Consider the following 20,384-nt stretch of genomic DNA (forward strand, 5'->3'; position numbering starts at 1 on the left):
CATCACTCATAGAATTCCATTTCCATCGCTAGACGACCACATGGGTGTCTTGTTGAGCAGAACTCAGAGCTCACATCCCTCTCGCTGCCTGGCTAGGACTCTCAGCCTTCTTGGTAGCTAGGACATTTAACCAAGAATTTGCTTTCAAAATATTCCTTCTCAAATAAGGTTGGGGGTGGGGTTATATTTTAATTTAATATGCTAAAACTAACTCTTGAAGTAACTGTCACAAGGAACTGTCAGGAGAAACCACAAAAGCAGAAGTGAAATATCTACAGGTGTTATAGAATATTTGATCATACTGTGAACTCTGAGATTGTGTTACGTACTGGAAAAACCCGCCCTAGCACACACCTTTAATCCAATTACTTTCTCTTGAATATTGTAAACAGGATTAAATAAAGTCAACCAAGGTCAAGAAGTGGAGCAAACAACCAGTCGACAGGAAGTGAACATAGGATTATTAAGGAAAAAAAACAGAGTAAGAGGGAGTCAGGAGGATGGAGAGAGATGCACAGGAAGTAGAAGGGAGGGACACTGTGATGGAGGTTTTTTGAGACATCAAGAAAGAGGGGCATTCATTCTGGGACTTGAGCTGAGGAGGAGGGTCAGTTGGGTGCTTTCTCTGCCTCTCTGAGCTAGCAGGCTTTTGCTCCAGCATCTGGCTCTTGAGTCTTTACTGTTAAAACTTAAGCAATTGAGATTTTGTTGAAAAAAAAAAATCCATCCACTCTGCTGCAGCAGCCTCTGTTCCTGCCCAATGGTCCCAGTTGCCTTGCACACAGGTTTCTCTATCAAGACATGAGGGAACATGCTGGCATTCACAAACTTCTAGCTAGTCAGCATGTCTTCGTCACTACCCTGTGCCAAGCACTGAAGTAACCCTCATATGGAGGAAAGGATTTTACAAGGAGTATATCACTGTCCTTGACCTTCAGGACTTGTATTCTAATGGGAAGAATAGATTTATAAATGATGCTTATCAAAGGCTACCTTGATGATCAGAATAATGCACCTAAGAGATAAAGGGTTTAAAGAAAGACCAGATGGTCTAAAACAAGCTGGGGAACTTGTGAGAGGCAGATTTTAGAGCGGATTGGAGATGCTATGATGGCGAGCTTGCCAAGTGAGCACACCCTCTAAACACAGCTACTCCAAGAAAACACAATGAAAAGCAAAACAGATGGGCGGGCGGAAGAGCGGTCAGCAGAGTGGTCAGCAGAGCTGTGCTTATGGCAGAGCTCTGAGCCTCCAGTCCAGGCTGCAGCACTGCAATCCACTCTCAGGAAGGAGGAAACCACAGCAGGAAGTGCTCCTTTCTTCACAATCCACCAAGTTATGAGTCAGGATTTCCTCACACAGAGAAACAGTGCGACTCATCAAGTACTACTGAATTGAGGGAGAGCTGTCTTCCCATCCATGTAAAACAACTGAGGAGTTTTTCTACCAGTCCCCCTTGAAGCTCAGTCCTTCACGAGTGCCATGAGCATTATGCCGAAGAGACTGAGAGGAAGGATGCCATTTAGCTCAAGTTTAAATGGAGTCATGCTGCCATTCTCCTCTGAGAGCTTACCTGAGAGGTCAGCCTGGAGTCTGGTGACTTGGCCCCTGAGAAGATCTGTCTCCTTCAAGTTTTCTGTCAGCTGCAACTGCAATTCTGTCTCCTTCTTCTGTTGAGCGGTCATTTTCAGCTGCAGGTGAGACACCTGTGCAGTAGCTGCTGCTAACTCTTCTGTTACCTTGGCCTGCACAGTGACAAAGGGCAACATCACTCTAGATGTGGGCATTCCATGTGCTGATTCCACCTCCTGTAACTCTAAGCTGACAGGACTGGCAGACAGGAAGGGAGGAAAGGATACCTTCCACCCGCACTGGACTAAAATCACACCTCAAAAGTGCACAAGGTCTCAGGCTGAATTCTGTTGCAGAAATGCGTTATACTTAGTAAGTACTCCACAAGCCAATGTGGTGGTACACAACTGAAATCCCAGCACTTGGGAGGCTGAGGCAGGAGGATAAGGAGTTCCAGACAAGCCTTTGTTATGAAACAAGACTGTTTCAAAAGCAAATATACAAGAAACAAGCACTATAGGAGATGACAAAAGTTTAAGGCTGTTCAATGCAGCATTAAGTTGTAACAGAATGCAAAACTAACACAAAACACTGAAAAGACTTAAGCAAAATAGGAACCATGCATCCGTATGCTATCAACATTATATTTGAAAAGAACACTCAGTGGCATGGAATACAGCTGGAACCTACTGCTAAATGAAGAATATAAGTAGATTATCAAATAGTATGTTAAATATTATTCTGTTTTTTGTAACATGGTCTGTATGTAAAGAACTTTCGGGTATTTTGCACCAATAGCCAATCTAGAGAGAACCTGAGTGCTTTCTACTTTCTTCTTGCTGACTGGATTATATTTTACATGAGTCTTTCAAAATGATTTGTCACAAATTCTTTAAAAAGATAATGTTCTATTGCTCAATTTTTAAAAAAGACTTTAAAAAGTAAACAGTGACAAACCCCATTTTATCCAGTTCTGTATTGCCTCATTCTGATAACCATAGAGAAATATTTTTTTCAGGAGCTGGCAAGATAGCTCAGTGGGTAAAGATGCCTGTTGCCAAGACCGAAAACCTGAGTTTGATCTCCAGGACTCACATGGTGGGAAGAGAAAATTGATACTGGAAAGTTGATCTCCACATGTGCACTGTAGTAAATGCATGCCCACATATATATATATATATATATATATATATATATATATATGAACACAAATATATAAATAAAGATATAGCAAAAGACATATGTATTCAAATTCCCATTTGTATAAAGTGATTCTTTATATACACACTGAGTCTTCACACATTCCAGATAAAACAGCAGATATGTTATATATTCTTCAATAGTACATATGGGTCTTCTCCCCTCCCCCCTTTTTAAAATCTGAATCATATTGTAGTGTGTGGATATGAGGTAGTTTATTCTGAATTGTAGCACACATGGAGTGTTTCTGGTCTTTCTCATCATACCTCTGAGCATTTTAGCTCCATTGTATGCAACGATCCCCTCAGTATGCAAGAGCCTTTTTAGAATATTTCTAGATGCAGAACTGCCAGATCAAAGTAAATCCATGTGAAATTTTGTATAGTTTTCCTCCATCAGGAACATATTCTACATGTTTCATCACCCAAAAGTTCAATCAAGCTGATGAGAAATAGCATTTGTGCCACTTCCTAGCACTTCTATGTTAGACAAGCACCACCCGAAAGAGCCCAGATGACCTCAGGGACCGTGTGATGGAGGTGAGATGACTGAGGACTCTCACAGGGTATTCTGAGCACCAGCGATGATGACAACAATGATGACAGATGTTCAAGAAAAGCCAGCTACTGCATCCGTTCCCTTGAACTGCCGCTCCACAGCACACAAACTCAGATGTCGGCAAGGCAGTGTGGGGGTGCTCTGTGGGGATCAGGCTTCTGTGGTTGGGATGACTCCCCTATGCTGTGATATTGACACCATGATTCCCTCTAAATCGTTACATGTTTTAGTGCACAGTTTACAGCTGTCTACTTTCTTCTATTATTTGTAGCTTCTGATGGTATTCACTGTGTGCACATGGTACTTATTGCTGGGACTGAGGCTATATCTCAGTAGTGGGACACTTGCCTAGCATGTATTAAGCCCTAAATCAACCCCTAGAATCACATATACAAAAACTGTCTATTCCTTGCCTTATTCCCAAATATTTTATCCACCTTCTAGCTTCTATTTAAAGTCTGGTATTTTGGCTCCCCTAAAGGTAAAGGAAATGAAACAAAAGTGTGTATGACTTAAAAATAACTAGGCCACGAATCTGAGAGTATAAGTGACCTTTACAGTAAGTGTGAAAGCTTGAGTACAAATGGTCCCCATAGACTCATGTGTCTGAATGCTTGCCCCATAGGGAGTGGTATTATGAGGGGATGTGGCCTTACTGAAATGGGTGTGGCCTTGCTGGAGGAAGTGTGTCACTGTGGGGGCAGGCTTTGAAGTCTCAGAAACTCAAGTCAGTTGTCTCTTGCTGCTTTTGGAGCAAGAACTTCTTAGCTCCTCCAGCACCATGTCTGTCTGCACACGGACATGCTTTTCCACCATGATAGCCAGCCCCAATTAAATGTTGTCGGTTGTAAGAGTTCCCATGGTCACAGTGCCTTTTCACAGCCACAGAATACCTAAGTAAGCATTTAGATTTTTATTTTTATCTAGAATCTCCAGAGTGGGCTTCATCTTCCTAACACAGAATAATGAGTAAAGTTTACTTGCTATTCTACCTCACACAGCCCATGAAAACTGAACTAACATAGAACTCAGACAGCTTTGAACCTCTGTGTAGCTTAGAGAGTTCACCAATTAGAGCAGAGCCCCTATCAAGACCTTAAAGACACATCTTGTCTAAAAGGACAGAATAGGGGACTCTCAAAAGTGCTTCCCCACAATTTCTTTTAAAGTGGCATCTCACTATTTAGCCCAGACTGGCCTCAAGTTAATGATCCTCTTACCCCAGCCCAAATGCTAGGATTGCAGGCATGCACTGCTATGATCAGCTTCAAACATTTCTATCACAGATGCTTACCTACAAAGGCCTATTATAGAAGCATAAAAATACTCCCACACAAATGCATGCCCTTACCCAAAGACAACAATAATATATTAACCATGGTTATCTTTGAATGGAAGGATTATAGGTAATTTCTATGTTATGGGTATTTTATTAGAATGAACAGATCCAACTTTTGTAAATTAGAAAAGAGTACATGTTACTGTGTGTGTGTATGAAGCTATTTATAGATATATTCATAATATTTTAAAATTTTTAAATGTTTAAAAATTGTCAGGGATAGCAATGTCCAGGAGGAAAGGAAGTCAGCAGAAACCGACATGGTAATGGGAAGACGCTCTGGCTCCTACTCTAGAACAATGTCCACTGTTGAGGTGGAGCTAGGAAACCCAGCAAGGATTCAAAGACAAGAAAGCACTGACTCTAGAAGCAGAAAGCAGCATCAGCAGAGACAGCAGCAGAGACACGCTGGTGTGAGAGGATGGGGCTGAAGCCCTGAGCAAGTGCTTTCTTCCTTCTGGGCCGGCCAGGATTTGTTCTTTTTAAAGTAAGCCCATGAAGCCCAGCTCCTCTAACTGGTCTCCCACTCTGGATCATTACTTTATAAGAAAACTGATTTTTACATAGCTCCACTTACCAAATATTCCTTGAACACTTAACCATATTTTCTGAGCAATGCTTGGCAGCAGAAATCTGCCTCCTGAAAGGAACTGCTGTTCTCCCTTTAAGAGAGATCACAGGGAGAGTGCTAGAGTAGATTAAAGCTGGTGCACACCTTCAACCCCAGCACTCTGAGGCAGAGGCAGGCACATCTCATCAAGTTCAAGGCCAGCCTGGTCTACATAGCTAGTTTCAAACCAGCCAGTGCTGTGTAGTGACACCCTGTCTCAAACAACAAATGTTTAAAAAGTAAATCATCCAGGGATAGTGGCATACATCTGTAATCCCAACACCTAGAAAACTGAGAGGGAGGCTGGAGAGTCTGAGGCTAGCCTGGGCTACATTCCAAAACCTGGTCTGAACAAACCTGGGCTACACAGTGAGAACTTACACAAATAAATAAGAAAAAACAACTACCAGGGGACACTAAAGGTGTAAAATGTCTCACTGAAATAATGATGATCAGTGGAATACATGGTACCCTAGTCATCAGCTGGGAGGTTCCCTGGGGCACATCTAGACTCTAGAGGGCACCAGGCAGGTGTGAGCTGCAATTCTGCTGTTGATCTTCTCCTGTTGTTTAGCTATTACACACAGGACACTGCTGGGCTCAGTGCCAGACACCTGTTGAGTTTTAAAATGCAAAACCATAGGTGGATTAGCAAGCTAAGTAAGAGCCTGATAAACTCTGACTCATAGACCAATTGGAGCACTACTTGTTTGGGGGAATAAAGTTTTATTGGAACATACTTGTGACTACATGTACATACAACAGTGATATCCAACATGAAGGTCACATGTTGAACTTAGGTAAAAACAAAAGTATCCAGATGCCACATCCAGGACTATGACAAGAGAGGTGACGCATATACTTGGGCAGGTACTGGAATACAGGAGAGCTTTGGAAAAGTTTTATCTTGGCTGCATGTAGTAAGTTAGAATCCCAGAAGATGAGGCTTCAAAATATGTAGTTCTGATCAAGTTTCTCAAGGGATTCTGAGGTAGCTAAACCTCTGTTGGGATGTCTCTGGTCTATAGACTATGTTATAGTCACCATTTTATCCCTGAATAGTACCAATGAGGAAAAAGAGTATATTTGGGTTACCCCAGTAGGCCTGCAGTGGGGAAGATAAAGGAAAAGGAGAGGAAAAACAAAGATAAAACTAGAGACAGGAGACATACTCATAAGGCACATTTCATGGAGAACAATGAGGTTCCAGGCTGTTGACCATGACCAGGTCATTAGTAGATAGCCACAACAATGAATGCAGTAGCAGTGGGAAAGAAACAGTAATGGAACAGGAGGAGGTTGTGCAGGGCAAGGCGCAGCTCACTGGATGATACCTGGCTGTCTTAATTTCTGTTCTATTACTGTTGGGGGGGGAAGCATTTCACTAAGGGCTTCCTTACAGTTTCCAAGTATCAATCTCCAATCATCGTGGTAAGAAGCATGGGAGCAGGCAGGCAGGCAGGCATGGTCCTAGAGCAGTGGCTGAGAACTCACATCTGATCCACAAGTTATAGGCAGAGAGAGCAAGACCCAGCCTGCTGTGGGCTTTTGAAACCTCTAAGTCCACCTTCAGTTACACAACTCCTCTAACAAGGCCACACCCCCTAACCCTTCTTAAAAGGTCCATCAACTGGGAACCAAACATTTAAATGTATGATTGGGGCCTATAAGGGCCATTTTCATTCAAATCACCAGTCACAGGCCAAAGATATTACTAACAGCACATTGTGGTTAAGCCAACACAGATAGCTTAAACCATAAATAAGAATTCCTTATTATCAGAGTACAAGAAAGCATGTCAATACTACAAGCTACAGTGTCCATTCTCTTCAATTTTGCTTAAGATTTCATGAAAAACTACAAGATAAAAGCAACGATTTCCCAGCTGAAGAGTGATAACCCAAATAAGGAATCTGTTCTGGATAGTGTCCAGTAGACAAGAAGAAGAAAACTGGGCTCTACAAGTAGCTGATCTCAATCCCAAGACTCACTAGCACATTTCTCAGTGCTTTTCAAAGGAGGTTAACATTTGTCCATCTGAAAGGACCACAGGAATTCATCACCCCTGCCTTTCCTTACTTGTTTATTTATTGTGGCAGGGGCTTGCGTAGCTCAAATTTTGGCTTCCAGCTTTGTACCTAACAGAGAATGATCTTGAACTCCTGATACTCCTGTGTCTACACCCCATGCTCTAGGACTATAGGTGCCTGTCACTATATCCAACTCTTACTGTTTTCCTTTTGTTTTGTTTCACACTATGTAGCTTTGACTGGCCTAAAATTTGCTGTGTAGACCAGGCTAGCCTTGAATTCACAAAGATCTGTTTGTTTCTTTATCTCAAATAACAGAACTAAAGGTACATGGCACCTCACCTGGCATTGTATTCTTTAAGGCAATGTCTCACTATGTAGCCCAGCCTGGCCTGGTACTTGCTATGTATCCCAACATGGACTAACAACAATCCTTTCTCTTGGCCTCCCAATGCTGGGATTACACGCATGCATGACCTGTCTGGCTCCAAAGTCGCACTTTAAAATGCTTTTGTCAGACCAAAATGAATAACATACTAAATACAGACAAAGGAGCAAATTAGACAGTCTAAAATTCCACTAAGAACATACACATGTTACATGGCATAACAGAAATTTTCTTTTGATTCTTGTAACTAAAAGAATCTCACCATTATCAAATTATTAAGACAGGCAATTGGAGTTTTTTCTTTTTGTTTTCTTTTTTCTTAAAGAAAGGATCTTACTATGTAGCTAAGGCTGCTATTGAACTACAGATTCGCCCACATCTGCCTGTGAGAACCTGGGGTTACAGGCATGAAACAGCACCCCTAATTCAATCATTGTTCTTGAGTCAACTTATTGTAAAACATTTAGCAAAACAGATCTAGAGGTAATTAATACATGAAAATCTGTTGAAGGATTTCCAGGTCTCTTCCCAAAGATGGCAAATATCCTGCTGCACAGAAACTGGGAAGTTCTTTTGTAGGACTATTCCACATCTCAATGCATCCCGACATGGGCCTTCCTCGGCCCAGTGATTTTTACCTTCTCTTGTTCAGCATGCAATATTCTTGCCTGTGTGTTTTCTGTGGCTGTTTGAAGTGAGTTGTTCCTCTTCTCCATCATCAGGTTACTCTGCTCAACATATCTGAGGCAGAAATAAAGGCAAAGAAAACATTCAGGAAGCATTGAATGTTTGACAGGCACAAGGCCCTCAGTTCTCACAACATTGCTCTACACCTTCATCAGAATCAATGTGAATGGAGCTGGAGAGAAGGCTCCTAGGTTAAGAGTCTTCGATGTTTTTTGCAGAGGACCCTGGTTTAGTTCCCAGCATCCACATGGTGGCTCACAACCACCCATAACTCCAGGTCCAAGGGATCCAGCTCTCTCTTCCAGGCACTGCACACATACAATGCACAGATAGCAAACCAAATATACATATGAATTTTCTATTTAATTCTTAAAAGGCCAAATAACAATCTAAAATCACATTGCTTTCCTGAGACCTGCAGAAATTAACCATGCTATCTGCAGTGACCAAGGAATGAGGTAGCAACCTGGGTCACATATTGAAGAGAGACATTCACAGGGTGCATGTTAATGGGAGATGGGGAGAAAAGAAAAAAGGGGTAAGACTCTCAGGGGAAAGAAGAAAAGAAGCACTCCTCCAATCCTCTCACGTTAGAGACAAAAAGCACTGGACAGGTGAAACACTGAAGTGAGGCTAGTTCTGTTTACCTTGCTACCTTCCACCAAGCCCACAAGCACCCTCTAAAAGCTATAAAATGTGCTTTATGAAATCAACAAGGCTCTGATTGAATTCTGGTTGATAAAATAGCCCACACAGAAAAGAGAAGAGGACACAGTTTTCTACCTAACACCATTTTCTGAGAAAGCTAGGCCTGCAGACATAAACAAAATATCCAAAGCCACACAATAAATGAAGTGCAGGGCTGAAAGTCAACCGCAGGTGGGTCTTACACCAACCACAGCCACCTCAGCCTTTGTACTGAAGGTGAACAAGTAATTCACACAAGGAGCAGAAATGGAAATGGTTGAAATACATGGGATGGGAAACTGGTTGCAGCTCAGAAGTATCCCATACTCAGTATGTGCAAGGTGCTCGGGTTCAAAAAACAAAACATAACGAAGTGTAGAGAGGAGAATTGTAACTAATACACCCCCCTCAACAGTGTGCATTATAGTGGATGAACGTACAATAAACCCTTTGCCCACCATCCACAGCCCTGCCTCGCCCTGCCATTACCTCTGGTTTCGTTCAATGAGGTCACTAATCTTGTCATTCTGCTCTTCTATCCGACTGCTTTTCTCAAGGAGCTCCTGCTTCAGTCTCTCATTTTCCTAAGTTCAAATAGACAACATACAAGGTAAGTAAGTGCCTTAAAAGTGCCCAGTAAGTCAGGAAGCATCTACAAAGTTCCATCTCCTCTCCACTCTCTGCTTCCTGGTTGTAGCTGCAATGCGACCAGCCACTTCATATTCTGCTGCCGTATCTTCCCTGCCATGGTAGACTGGATCCCCAAACTGTATAGCAAAACAGCTTGAACCCACAAATGGCCTTGTGAAACAAACACTAAAACTTATTTTCCCAGAGATGTAACTGTTAAAGTAGCAAATCATACTGGCTGGATTATAATCACTAGGCTACATAGGCTGAGGACTGATATGGTCATAAAATGAAAGGAGAGTTTAAAATAGGCCTAAAAAGCATGTGTTTTTTTGACTACATAAGTCACACTGCTATGTAGCATGTAGAATATAGAATAATATACTTAATATAATATAGAATCTAATGTAATACAGATTCTTGTGGTTCTGTAATGTCACCCATAGGCTCATATGTTTAAATACTTGAGCGCCAGCTTGGGGTGGACTGGCGGTGGAGTCCAATTAGAGGAAGTGGGCCACTGAGGCTGTCCCCAGCTAGGTTCCACTTCCTGTTGGCTCTGGGCTCACTGAGTCCAGTTGTCTCCACTCCATTACCACTCCTATTTGCCACACTGGGCTGCGTGCTCTCAGACAAGGAAGCAAGAGAAACTGCTCCCTTAAGTTGTTTCCTGTCAAATATTTGGTCATAGCGAAAAGGAAAATAACTAAAATGAAAGATAAGCCACAGAACCAAAGTAAGCCATAATGGTTTTCCCAACTCCAGGACTGAACACATGCTATTTCTGGGGTGCGGGGACAGGTTTATGGGTAGCACATCTGAGGAGGGTGTGTGGACAAGCCCTCCAGGCTGCCGTGCTCTCCCTCCTCCTCACCTGGATGATGCGCTGGATGTTGCTCATAATCATGCTTGTTTCCATTGTGACCGACATGCTAGGAAGAAGCATGGAGTTGCCAGAGCTATGCTTCTGTAACTCCTCCACCTGCGAAAGGGAAGCCAGGAAAGCTGTGAGCATGTTTTAGTGGAGAATACAAGTCACCCAGGACCAGTCATGCTTCTAAGAGAGCTAAGACATTTCTGAAACAATATCTAAATGTAAACTTATTTTCTCTGCTAAATCAATCCCAAAGTAAAGATGATAACTCTTCTAGGGAAATGACCAAGGACCATGAATATGGGAAAGCAAGGAAGAGTGTTCTTACAGCTGTGGCTGCTCCCATTAACATCCTATGTATTGCCTACTTCCTGTACCCCCTTTTAACATTTTAATTTATTATCTCTTTTTAAAATTAAAAAAACATGTTTCTACATTTATTTATTTTCTTTTATGTGTCTTAAGTGTTTTGCCAACAAGTATGTATGTGCCTGGTTCATCAGAGATGAGAAGAAGATATCAGGTCTCCTGGAACTGGAGTTATGAATGACTGTGAGCCACCATGTGAGTGCTGGGACTTGAACCTGGGTCCTCTGCAAGAGCAGCAAGTGCTCTTCATCACTGAACTGCCACCCCAGCCTGCTATTATTTCCATATTACAATTTCATGCATCTAAACAATGTGTCTTTATTGTGTCTCTCTATTATCATGTGCGCATATGGTATGTGTGAGTATGGACATGTACACACACCTGTACCATGGCACAGGGACAGGAGTCAGAGTGTAATGAACAAGAAATGGTTCTCTCTTGAGAAATTTCAGGAGTCAAACTCAGGTCACTGTGCTTGTTCAGCAAGTGCTTTTACCTGCTGAGCCATCTCTGGCCCAACAGCACCATTTTCAACAGAGTCTCAGCTCTAACTCAGTCACCTTAGTCATGAGGTGATCCATTTTATCAGCCACTTTGTTGACTGCCATTCGAATTTCAGTGTTGTGTTGCCGGGCTTCAGTCATGAGAAAGGACATCATGTCACCTGATCCTAAACAGACATGAAAAGGAACTTATAAACCTGGAAAGAGAAAACTATGTATGGAAAAGTCAAGGGCAGTTTTAGCAGAGGAAAGAAGGAGCCATGTATGAGGAAACATGATAGGTGATTTCACACTGTCAGGAGAAGCACAGAACAGGCAATAGGGACTAAAGGACTCCCAAGCTAATAATAACTAAGTTATATTTCTGCAAAATGCTCCAAGAGCTAGAATCTGGTTCAAATGCACACTGGCCCAAGTGTATCCACTCTGAACTGCTATGATCCTGCACTTACATTGTTTCCCCATTCATCCAACTGCATGCCAGGCATTGCACAGGCACAAGGAGAACAGTCATGAATAAATTATGCTTCCAGATCTTAGTGGGCTACAGCTGGGAAACTGACACATAAACAAATCATTACAACACAGTACTTTTAATGCAAGAGGGCAGAGTGGCACGTGACTGTAGCTCACAAGACAAACAGAAGATTCAGAGTTCAAGATCAGCCTGGGCTATGCGAGATTCTGTCTTAAAAACAATTTTTTGAAGGAGGTGATTTCAAGTGTAGAAAAAAGATCATGCACCAGGTACAAAAGTAGCACCTTAAAAAATAGTATTAACCTTCTGGTGATGAACATATGTAGCTGTGTCTGTGGGAGCAGTGGATAGAGAGGAAATGTCAGGTTGGACCCATGTCAACGTGTTTCAAAGATGGAGAAGGGACAGGACTCCAGACAAAGGCTGCATTTAGGAAGCCCTTCCCACTGCAGAAATGCAACTTAGGCTGTTGGAAAAACTTGTTTCCTCTTGCCACTATCCTGATGCCAAAGTGATTACCAAGCAAAAGACAGGCTGCACACCACAGCAGGAAACCAACACATCCATCAACATTTCACTTGCCTTGTTTACAAAAGACACCTACACTTGCCTAAGTGCATAAAATACACACAGTTACCCAAGCAACTGTGAGAGACTCTCTCCTATGGACAGAAATTTAATGACAGACAGCACACTTTATCCTACTTTGTATTGCCTGACATTTTTACTACAGTGAATTACTTTCATAATTTACAATTTTTAACAAAACAGTTTTCATCAGTCACTCACTGCCCACAGCAGTGCCTGCCTCCTCCCAATGCCCTCCAGTGTTTGCTCTTATACTATCAGCTATGAGCTCCTGTCACTAAAGGGCTGGTGGGAGAGCATAGAAGGAAAAACACCCAGGACAGAGGCACAAAGGGCCTTTGAGGGAGATATAAGTGTTCTAAAAATGGATTGTTGTGACAGATGCACAATTCTGAACATTTCATATATATATCCTGGAGTCTGGGAAGATGCTCAGCTGGTAAAAGCTCAGGGACCTGAATATGACTCCTTAGCACCTGTCTAAAAACAATCAAAATAGTTGATCATGGTTTTTACACACCTGTAAGCCCAACATTGGGGGATGGACACAGGTGATTCCTGAAAGCTCCTGGCTAGCTGGTCTACCCAAAATGGCAGATTTCTAGTTCACTGAGAGACCTAGTCTCAAAACCAATACAGGAAGACATCCAATGCCCTACTCCACATATACACAGGTGTGCATAACTGCACATTCATATGTATGCGCGCACACCCACACACATATACAATATGTACTATAATGAATGCTGTCTTTGAATTATATATTTGAATAAATCATATGGTATCTAAATTACATCTCAATCAAGCTGCTAAAACAAACAATGAAAAGAAAGGGTGGAGAGTTGTTGGAGGAAAATGAAAACAGAATGGGAGGAGGAGAACCCAGCAAGGGTGGAAGATGAAAAACCGGAAGGAGGAAGTTATTCTCTACCTTGAAAGTGGGGAGCCTGGGACAGTGGTGCTGGGTACAAGGGCCGAACAGGCTGCAGCTGGGAAGTAACTGAGGGCGTCTGGGGATATGCATAGGCTTGCACACCTGCATAGGGCTGAGAAAGTGACGAGTTACTTACTTAGTTTCCTGTGACAGAACAAAGCACATTAACCAGGGAGGAGGTTTAAAGCTACTAAAGCTGGAAATGATGAGATCAGGGTTAGGCAATTGTCTATGGGACTTGGTGGTATCTGGTCACTCCAGTGCTACCCAAAACCAGAGGAACAGGAATCTTGGGTTGCTACCCAGTCCTCTGGCAATATGATTTAATGAAGTGGGAATTTATTTCTTACTATCAAGCCTATTTTTAAGGAAAACTTATAACTAAGCAAATCCTGTTTAGTTTCTTTTGAAGGAAAGAAAAGGTTATTTTTCAAAATTCCTAACTAAGCCAGCCAGTTTCTGAGATTTTTCATAATGCTTCTCCCCTGTTAGATTCTTTTTTAATTTAAAGTTGCTTTTTAAAATCTATATGTATGTGTGTCTATGTATCTATGTATAGACAAATATGGAGGGTTTCCAAGCCACCCAATATGCTGGGTTCTTAACAGTTGAGTCATCCATTGCTCAGCCTTTAGATTCTGTTTTGTTTGTTTGTGTTTTCAGACATGGTTTCATGTAGGTCAGGCTGGCCTTAAAATGACTATATAGCTGAGGATACCCTTGCATTCCTGATCTTCCTGCTTCCAGTCCTTCATGCTGGGATTACAGGCGTATGCCACCACATACTAGATCCTGATGCTTATCTGAGTGACCAGAGCTCTCGTTTATCTGAACTGAAGTATGGCAACTGTGAAAGGAAGATGAAAGCTTTGGGAATCTGCTATATGAGCTAAATGACACAGGCAAATTATATTTGCTGTATTATATGAGCTAATTAATACAGGCGAAGCCCCCAAAAACTGCCAGATTAAGTGTCTGGCACAAGGCAAATGCTCAATAAACAACAACTATCATTTTAAGAACGGTCACTCCTTCCCCATAGGAACACTAGTTTATTTCCAAGAACAATATAACAACCCAAACATGAATTACTAGAAAAAAATCTTAGTCTGTGGCAGAGGGATTTTCCATCGTGGGAGCCTTTTCTCAGTTTTGATTCCCCTTATCCTAGTGGAGCAAAGCCTGCCCACCATGGCTCCCACATCTCCACTCAGAATCGCCTCCAGGGTGGGTAGGGCAGGAGAGGCAGCTCTTGCTATCCTATGTGCACTAACGGGAACTTTGCTAGGTGCCAGGCCCAGGCCTTTAATAAGTACTTTGCTTATTCTTGCACTTAATCTTCACAAAAACTTGCAAACAGAAAACTTTGTGTGGTTTTAGAGACAAGAGAACAGTAATTTAGGGAAGGGGAAATGACAAGCTTTGACTTGGAGAACTGCTGCTGTGTAAAAGGAGAGAGGGATCATCTGTGTTCATATAAGAATAACATAAATTATATCTCATGCCTAAGAGTTTTAAAATACTATTGTTACCTGAGGGCTGGATGTGCTGGTGCATTTAATCCCAGCTCTCAGGAGGCAAGAGGCAAACAGATCTCTGAGAATTTGAAGCCAGCCTGATCGTGGTGTGTGTGTGTGTGTGTGTGTGTGTGTGTGTATGTGTATATGTGTACCGCCAGCCAAGACTACATAGTGAGACCTTCTCTCAAAATAACAAACAAAGAAATTAATTAATTAAAATACAGTTACCTGGAAGTTCTGTGCATTTCCAGATACAGCCGAGTGAGAATCAAGGGACACAGCTTGCATCAAGGCAGCAGAGGGTGTCTGGAGCCCAGAACCAGATGGCTGAGGTGCTAAGACAAATCAAGGTATTTTTACTGTTACCCATCCTTGCTTGTTTTGTCAATGCAAAATCACAACTCTCACCTCAAAGGAGATAAGAGATCATTTATTTTGGAGCCAAATATGTGTGAGCATGTCATGAAACCAAAGGTTCAGGTTACTCCACATCCCAAATTCCTACACAGTAAACAGACTCATGAAGTTCTCACAAGCCTAGACACTTTAAAGACAGTGGTTTAAAAATATCAGAGAGGCATATTCCAGGAAGTCAGGAGGTCCATTTATGGCCTCAGATACTATCTGACCACATTCTTAGCTTTTAGTTGGTAGAGGCTAGTACTCTGTACATTCCAAAGGATTTACCTAATAGTACAGAGATGTCAGGCTACATACATAGAGGGGCAATAAACGGCTACTAAGTGTTGCAGGATGTTTGATCACACCGTGAACCCTAAGATTGTGTTATTTACTAAAAAAAACCAAAAAAACAAAAACAAAACAAAACATGGTTTTAGTTGTGGTATGGCCCAGCCTTAGCACACACCTTTAATCCAAGAACTTTCTGCTTGAATACTGTAAATAGGATTAAATAAAAACCACTATTGTTAAGAACAGGTCAAGAGGCAGAGCAAGCGACCAGGTGACAGGAAGTGAACACCGAATTAGATAAGAGGGACAAGAGGACACATAGAGAGATACATAGGAAGTAGAAGGGAGGGGCATTCAGTCTGAAGGAGGTTTTTTGAGATGGTGAGTTGGGAGGAGTGAGGGATCATTCCTTCTAAGACATAGCCTGAGAAGGAAGGTCAGCTGTGTGTTCTCTCTGTCTCTGAGTTAGCAGGCTTTCACCCCTGCATCTGGCTCCCCAGTCTTCACTGGTCAAATCAAAAGATTGAAACTTTGTTTATCAAACAACTAAGGGTGCTAAAGATAGCCCAAGATAAATTACAACTGGTCTGAACCTGCTGGATCCCTGCCTTGTCACAATTCTTGATATTCTCATCAGCTAGCCAGCCTTGCAGAAGGTTCAGTGCCTTGTGAGGCTCTTTCCAGGAACTTTCCTTCACACTTGTAAGTCTGGACTGGCACCCAACATTCCTTTAAATCAGACCACTTTCCTCCCAAAGCAGCCCATGGGCAGCCCAGCAAAGGTGGAAACAGTGTTCTCTTGTTCATCTGACTCAGATCCCATCAGCTGACATGAGTGTAAAATAACACATAAGGAGATGTCTCAACAGCTGAGCACAGACTTCCTAAAGAGGCAAAGCAACACAGCAGACATACATCTTAGCCTCAAAGTATTCTACTCAGAGACAAACTGACAAGTCTTAGCCCCTAACTCAGGCCCCAGCACTAACAATACTAGTTAATAATCTAAGGAACACGGATGAATATACTGATTCAACACAAGGGCCGAGCCTTATCAAGGTTCTTTTCTTACCCTGTGAGGCCATCTGTGGTAATACCGGATGAGCTGGTTGAAGAGAAGACTGGACAGATGGTGTCACAAGGGACTGCCCAACTCCTCGAAGAACAGTTGCATCCTGAAAAAAGCACAAGGGTTGATCACTATGTGTAGGTTTTAGCTGAAGACAGAGGCTGCCTGTCTCTAACTCGGCTCACAATACAGGATTTCCAGTCAAGAAAGAGGAAGGAAAGGCAGGCAGAAAGCCAGTCGTCAGGGATATGAGTTGTACAAAGGAAGAACTCAATTATGCAAGAGTAAGAGCTCTTCTTCCTATAAATCATATCAAATAATTAATATAGTCCTACAGAACCACCATCAGCTACCCAACTCTTCTGCCAAGCAGTCTCAGACCTCAGAGCACCCACAGAAACTGGACAGAGCAGAGCAAGTCACTGCACCTCACTAGCATGCTGGCTTGGTCATGTCTGTCCAGGACACTTGTCCTAAGTCTTTTGTTGTTGTTGTTTGTTTGAAACAAGGTTTCTCTATGCATCGTGACTGTCCTGAAACTTGCTATGGGGACCTGTTGGCCTCAAACTCCGAGATCCTCCTGTCTCTGCCTTAATTGAAAGTGATGAGCTTAAAGTGTGTGTTACCACACCCAGCTGTTAGCTCTCATTATTAAAAGATTCTTAAAAATTCATAAAACCAAAGCTGTAACTCTGAACAAAGCTGCCCTGTAGTCCTGCTTCAAGCAAAGACAAGATGTCATATGACATGAGTCATATGACTACAATTTGCTGTGCTGTGGTTCAAGGGCTGTCATCTCTGGATTATTCTTATACTTTAGAGCTTTCCCCAGCACCAAATATTCTCTTCTGGGAAAATCAGCCCACTTTTAGATAATTACTGAATTCTAAATCAACTTAAATATCTATCAGGAGAGTAAAGGGAATTATGGTAGAGAGAAGGCCACCTAGTTGTCTTTAAAGCAATACACTTTACTTTAAAGCAATACACTTTACATAATTATTGACATTCACATAGGTATTTATGATATAACATTAAGTTTAAAAGTCAGTTTATAAAGCAATATATAAAGAAAATACCCCTTTTCTAAATATATTCTTTCATTATAAATTTTAATTATTATGCAATAAAGTAGCTTTTAGTTTTTAATTAATTATATTTAAATTTTAGTTAATTATATATAAAAATAATTTTAATGAACTATATTATTCAAATTTCATTAATAGAAACCAGGAAGACAATTATAAAACAGTAAGCTTCCATTTAAAATGTTATATTTTACATCTTTCGGGGGGGAGGACAATACTCTAAAATATAAAGCCTATTTCAGAGCATATTTTATATCTTTTTTCATTTTATATCAAATGAAAAAAATCTCAAAAGTCAATCAATCATATATTTCAGTTCACTTGAGAAAGAACTGTTTTATCAGTAACAAGTTAATCATTGAAAAAGACTTAAATTACTTTATATTCTTATGGATTAAAAATTTAGATCTACAGCCGGGCATGGTGGCTCATGCCTTTAATCCCAGCACTCGGGAGGCAGAGGCAGGCGGATTTCTGAGTTCGAGGCCAGCCTGGTCTACAAAGTGAGTTCCAGGACAGCCAGGGCTATACAGAGAAACCCTGTCTCGAAAAACAAAAAAAATTTAGATCTAAATAAATATAAAATAATCATATTTCTGAAAGTCATAATGCTATGCTTTTAAAGTACAAAAATGAAGATGCTTTTCCTTTGTATGTGTATGTTTATGTGTTCATGTATGTATATGGGAGGGTGTGTGCACTTGTGTCCTTATGTGTATGCTGAGGTCAGAGGTCAGCAATGGGTTCACTTTCTACGTTAACTTTGAGTCAGGGTGTCCCACCAAACTTAGAGCACATTGATTGGCTAGTTTGGCTGACTTGCAGGCCCCAGGGATCCCTCTGTCAGGGCCTCCTCAGAGCTGGGATCGCAGGTACAAGCTACTGCATTGGCTTTTACGTGGGTACTGGGAAGCTACTTAGGTTTCATGGCAAGCACTTTAGCTGCTGAACTCTCTCTCCAGCCCTGGGAATGCTTTCTAAGCACAACACCAAAAGCGAAAAGCCTGGTAGACTTGATTTCAATAAAATCTTGAACTGCTAAATAACATTTTTAAAATATGAAAAAAGCACTATACATATAGTCATAAAAGCTAACAGTTTGGCCGGGCGTGGTGGTGCACACCTTTAGTCCCAGCACTCGGGAGGCAGAGGCAGGTGGATTTCTGAATTCGAGGCCAGCCTGGTCTAAAAAGTGAGTTCCAGGACAGCCAGGGCTACACGGAGAAACCCTGTCTTGAAAAACAAACAAACAAACAAAAAAAAAGCTAACAGTTTGATATTTAAACAACAGTTATCATCAGTAAGATGATCAATATTTCCCAAGTTGATCCAAATACTCAATCAACAAACACAGGTGGAATCCAGAAGCAGTGGCACGTGCCTATAGTTCTACAGGCTGGGGAGACAGAGGTAGGAAGTCCTTTGAACCTAGGACTTACAAGCCTAGGCAATATGGTAAGACTCAGTCTCAAAGGAGAAAAAGTTAGAAGAGCTGAGCACCTGTCGACATGCAGACATGCAGGCAGGCAAAACACCCATGTGCATTAAAAAATAGTACAGTAAGACATTTTTAAAGAGTAAAAGAAACCTGAAAAAAAGAACACAGAGCCTGTATGGGTTGCATATCTCATTGTCTAAGATTTTTTTCTCAACATGAAGCAGACTTATTACTTCCAGGCAGGCAGCTGGAGATTATGAGCAATACAGATTCCAGATCCCAGTTACTGAACACTAAGCAACCTCTTGGTCTAATTCTTGGTCAGATGTGCAGAACTTAACCTCCATTTGGGGATGGGCTACTCACAGTTAAAAGTGTCACATGTGCCTACTCTGTTCTCAAACAGTGACTCTGCATTAGAAGCAGGAAAGGCACTTATTTGAAGCAAAGAAACAGAAGATGGCAGCACCTGCACGCATCTCAATACAGTCAAGGGGACGTACTTCGGTTTCTGAGTCATTGCAGTCCAGCTGTGGCGGAAGGATGGGTAGCATGGGTTGACCCATTTTAGCCATCCTCGAGATCAGCTTGGCCTTGACCGTATCAGGACTCTAAAAGGAAGGCATAAACATCACTGTGACTGAAGTTTATTGCTTTCAAACAGCTCTACTTCTTTGCCTTGTGCCAAAACCTTTAACCCTCTATTACTTAGTGGAAGCCATTTCTTCTAGAAAGCAAGCATTATTTATGATACCAAATACAATGCAAATTAATGAGACTGATAATATGAACATTAAGTTAAGTCCCTACAGCTTGGGAATGAATTGCTTTCATATGCATGACCTCTTTTAGCCAAGTGTCCCCACTGAAAATGAGAGTGCTTCTGCACACTTGGTTTAGAACAGTTTCTACTACATCAGACCAATTGTTAGTGAAGTGCCCCCTTCTGTGGTTGAATGTGCACAGGCTGGAGGAAGACCTGGCTTCACCCATCACCTACTGTCCTCAGTGCTAGGAGAAGGCCTTGCTTGAGCTTCAAGTTCTTTGTCTACCCTCTGGTCCACGTGCAGCACATTCAGAGTCTGCATGGACCAAGCCGAGCAGCAGCAAACCACCTTTTACATCCTT

At 41.8% G+C, this 20,384-nt stretch overlaps 1 protein-coding gene across 4 annotated transcripts in view; it reads right to left on the reverse strand.

Annotated features, from left to right (window-relative positions):
- Window positions 1-20,384, reverse strand: part of Fkbp15 (FKBP prolyl isomerase 15) — a 58,492-nt gene that overhangs the window by 10,627 nt on the left and 27,481 nt on the right. For 3 of the 4 annotated variants that reach the window (XM_021159210.2, XM_029475933.1, XM_021159209.2), the window contains exons 12-20: window positions 19,760-19,867; window positions 16,734-16,836; window positions 15,197-15,303; window positions 13,446-13,560; window positions 11,506-11,615; window positions 10,576-10,683; window positions 9,561-9,655; window positions 8,336-8,438; window positions 1,574-1,745 (exon numbers count right to left, since the gene is read on the reverse strand). In XM_021159210.2, coding sequence (XP_021014869.1) covers window positions 1,574-1,745; window positions 8,336-8,438; window positions 9,561-9,655; window positions 10,576-10,683; window positions 11,506-11,615; window positions 13,446-13,560; window positions 15,197-15,303; window positions 16,734-16,836; window positions 19,760-19,867 — 1,021 coding nt within the window. The remainder of the gene's footprint in view (window positions 1-1,573; window positions 1,746-8,335; window positions 8,439-9,560; window positions 9,656-10,575; window positions 10,684-11,505; window positions 11,616-13,445; window positions 13,561-15,196; window positions 15,304-16,733; window positions 16,837-19,759; window positions 19,868-20,384) is intronic. The other variant, XM_029475932.1, reaches the window with a different exon arrangement.

This window comes from Mus caroli, chromosome 4 (assembly GCF_900094665.2).
Source record: "Mus caroli chromosome 4, CAROLI_EIJ_v1.1, whole genome shotgun sequence".
In the NCBI taxonomy this organism is placed as follows: Eukaryota; Metazoa; Chordata; class Mammalia; order Rodentia; family Muridae; genus Mus; species Mus caroli.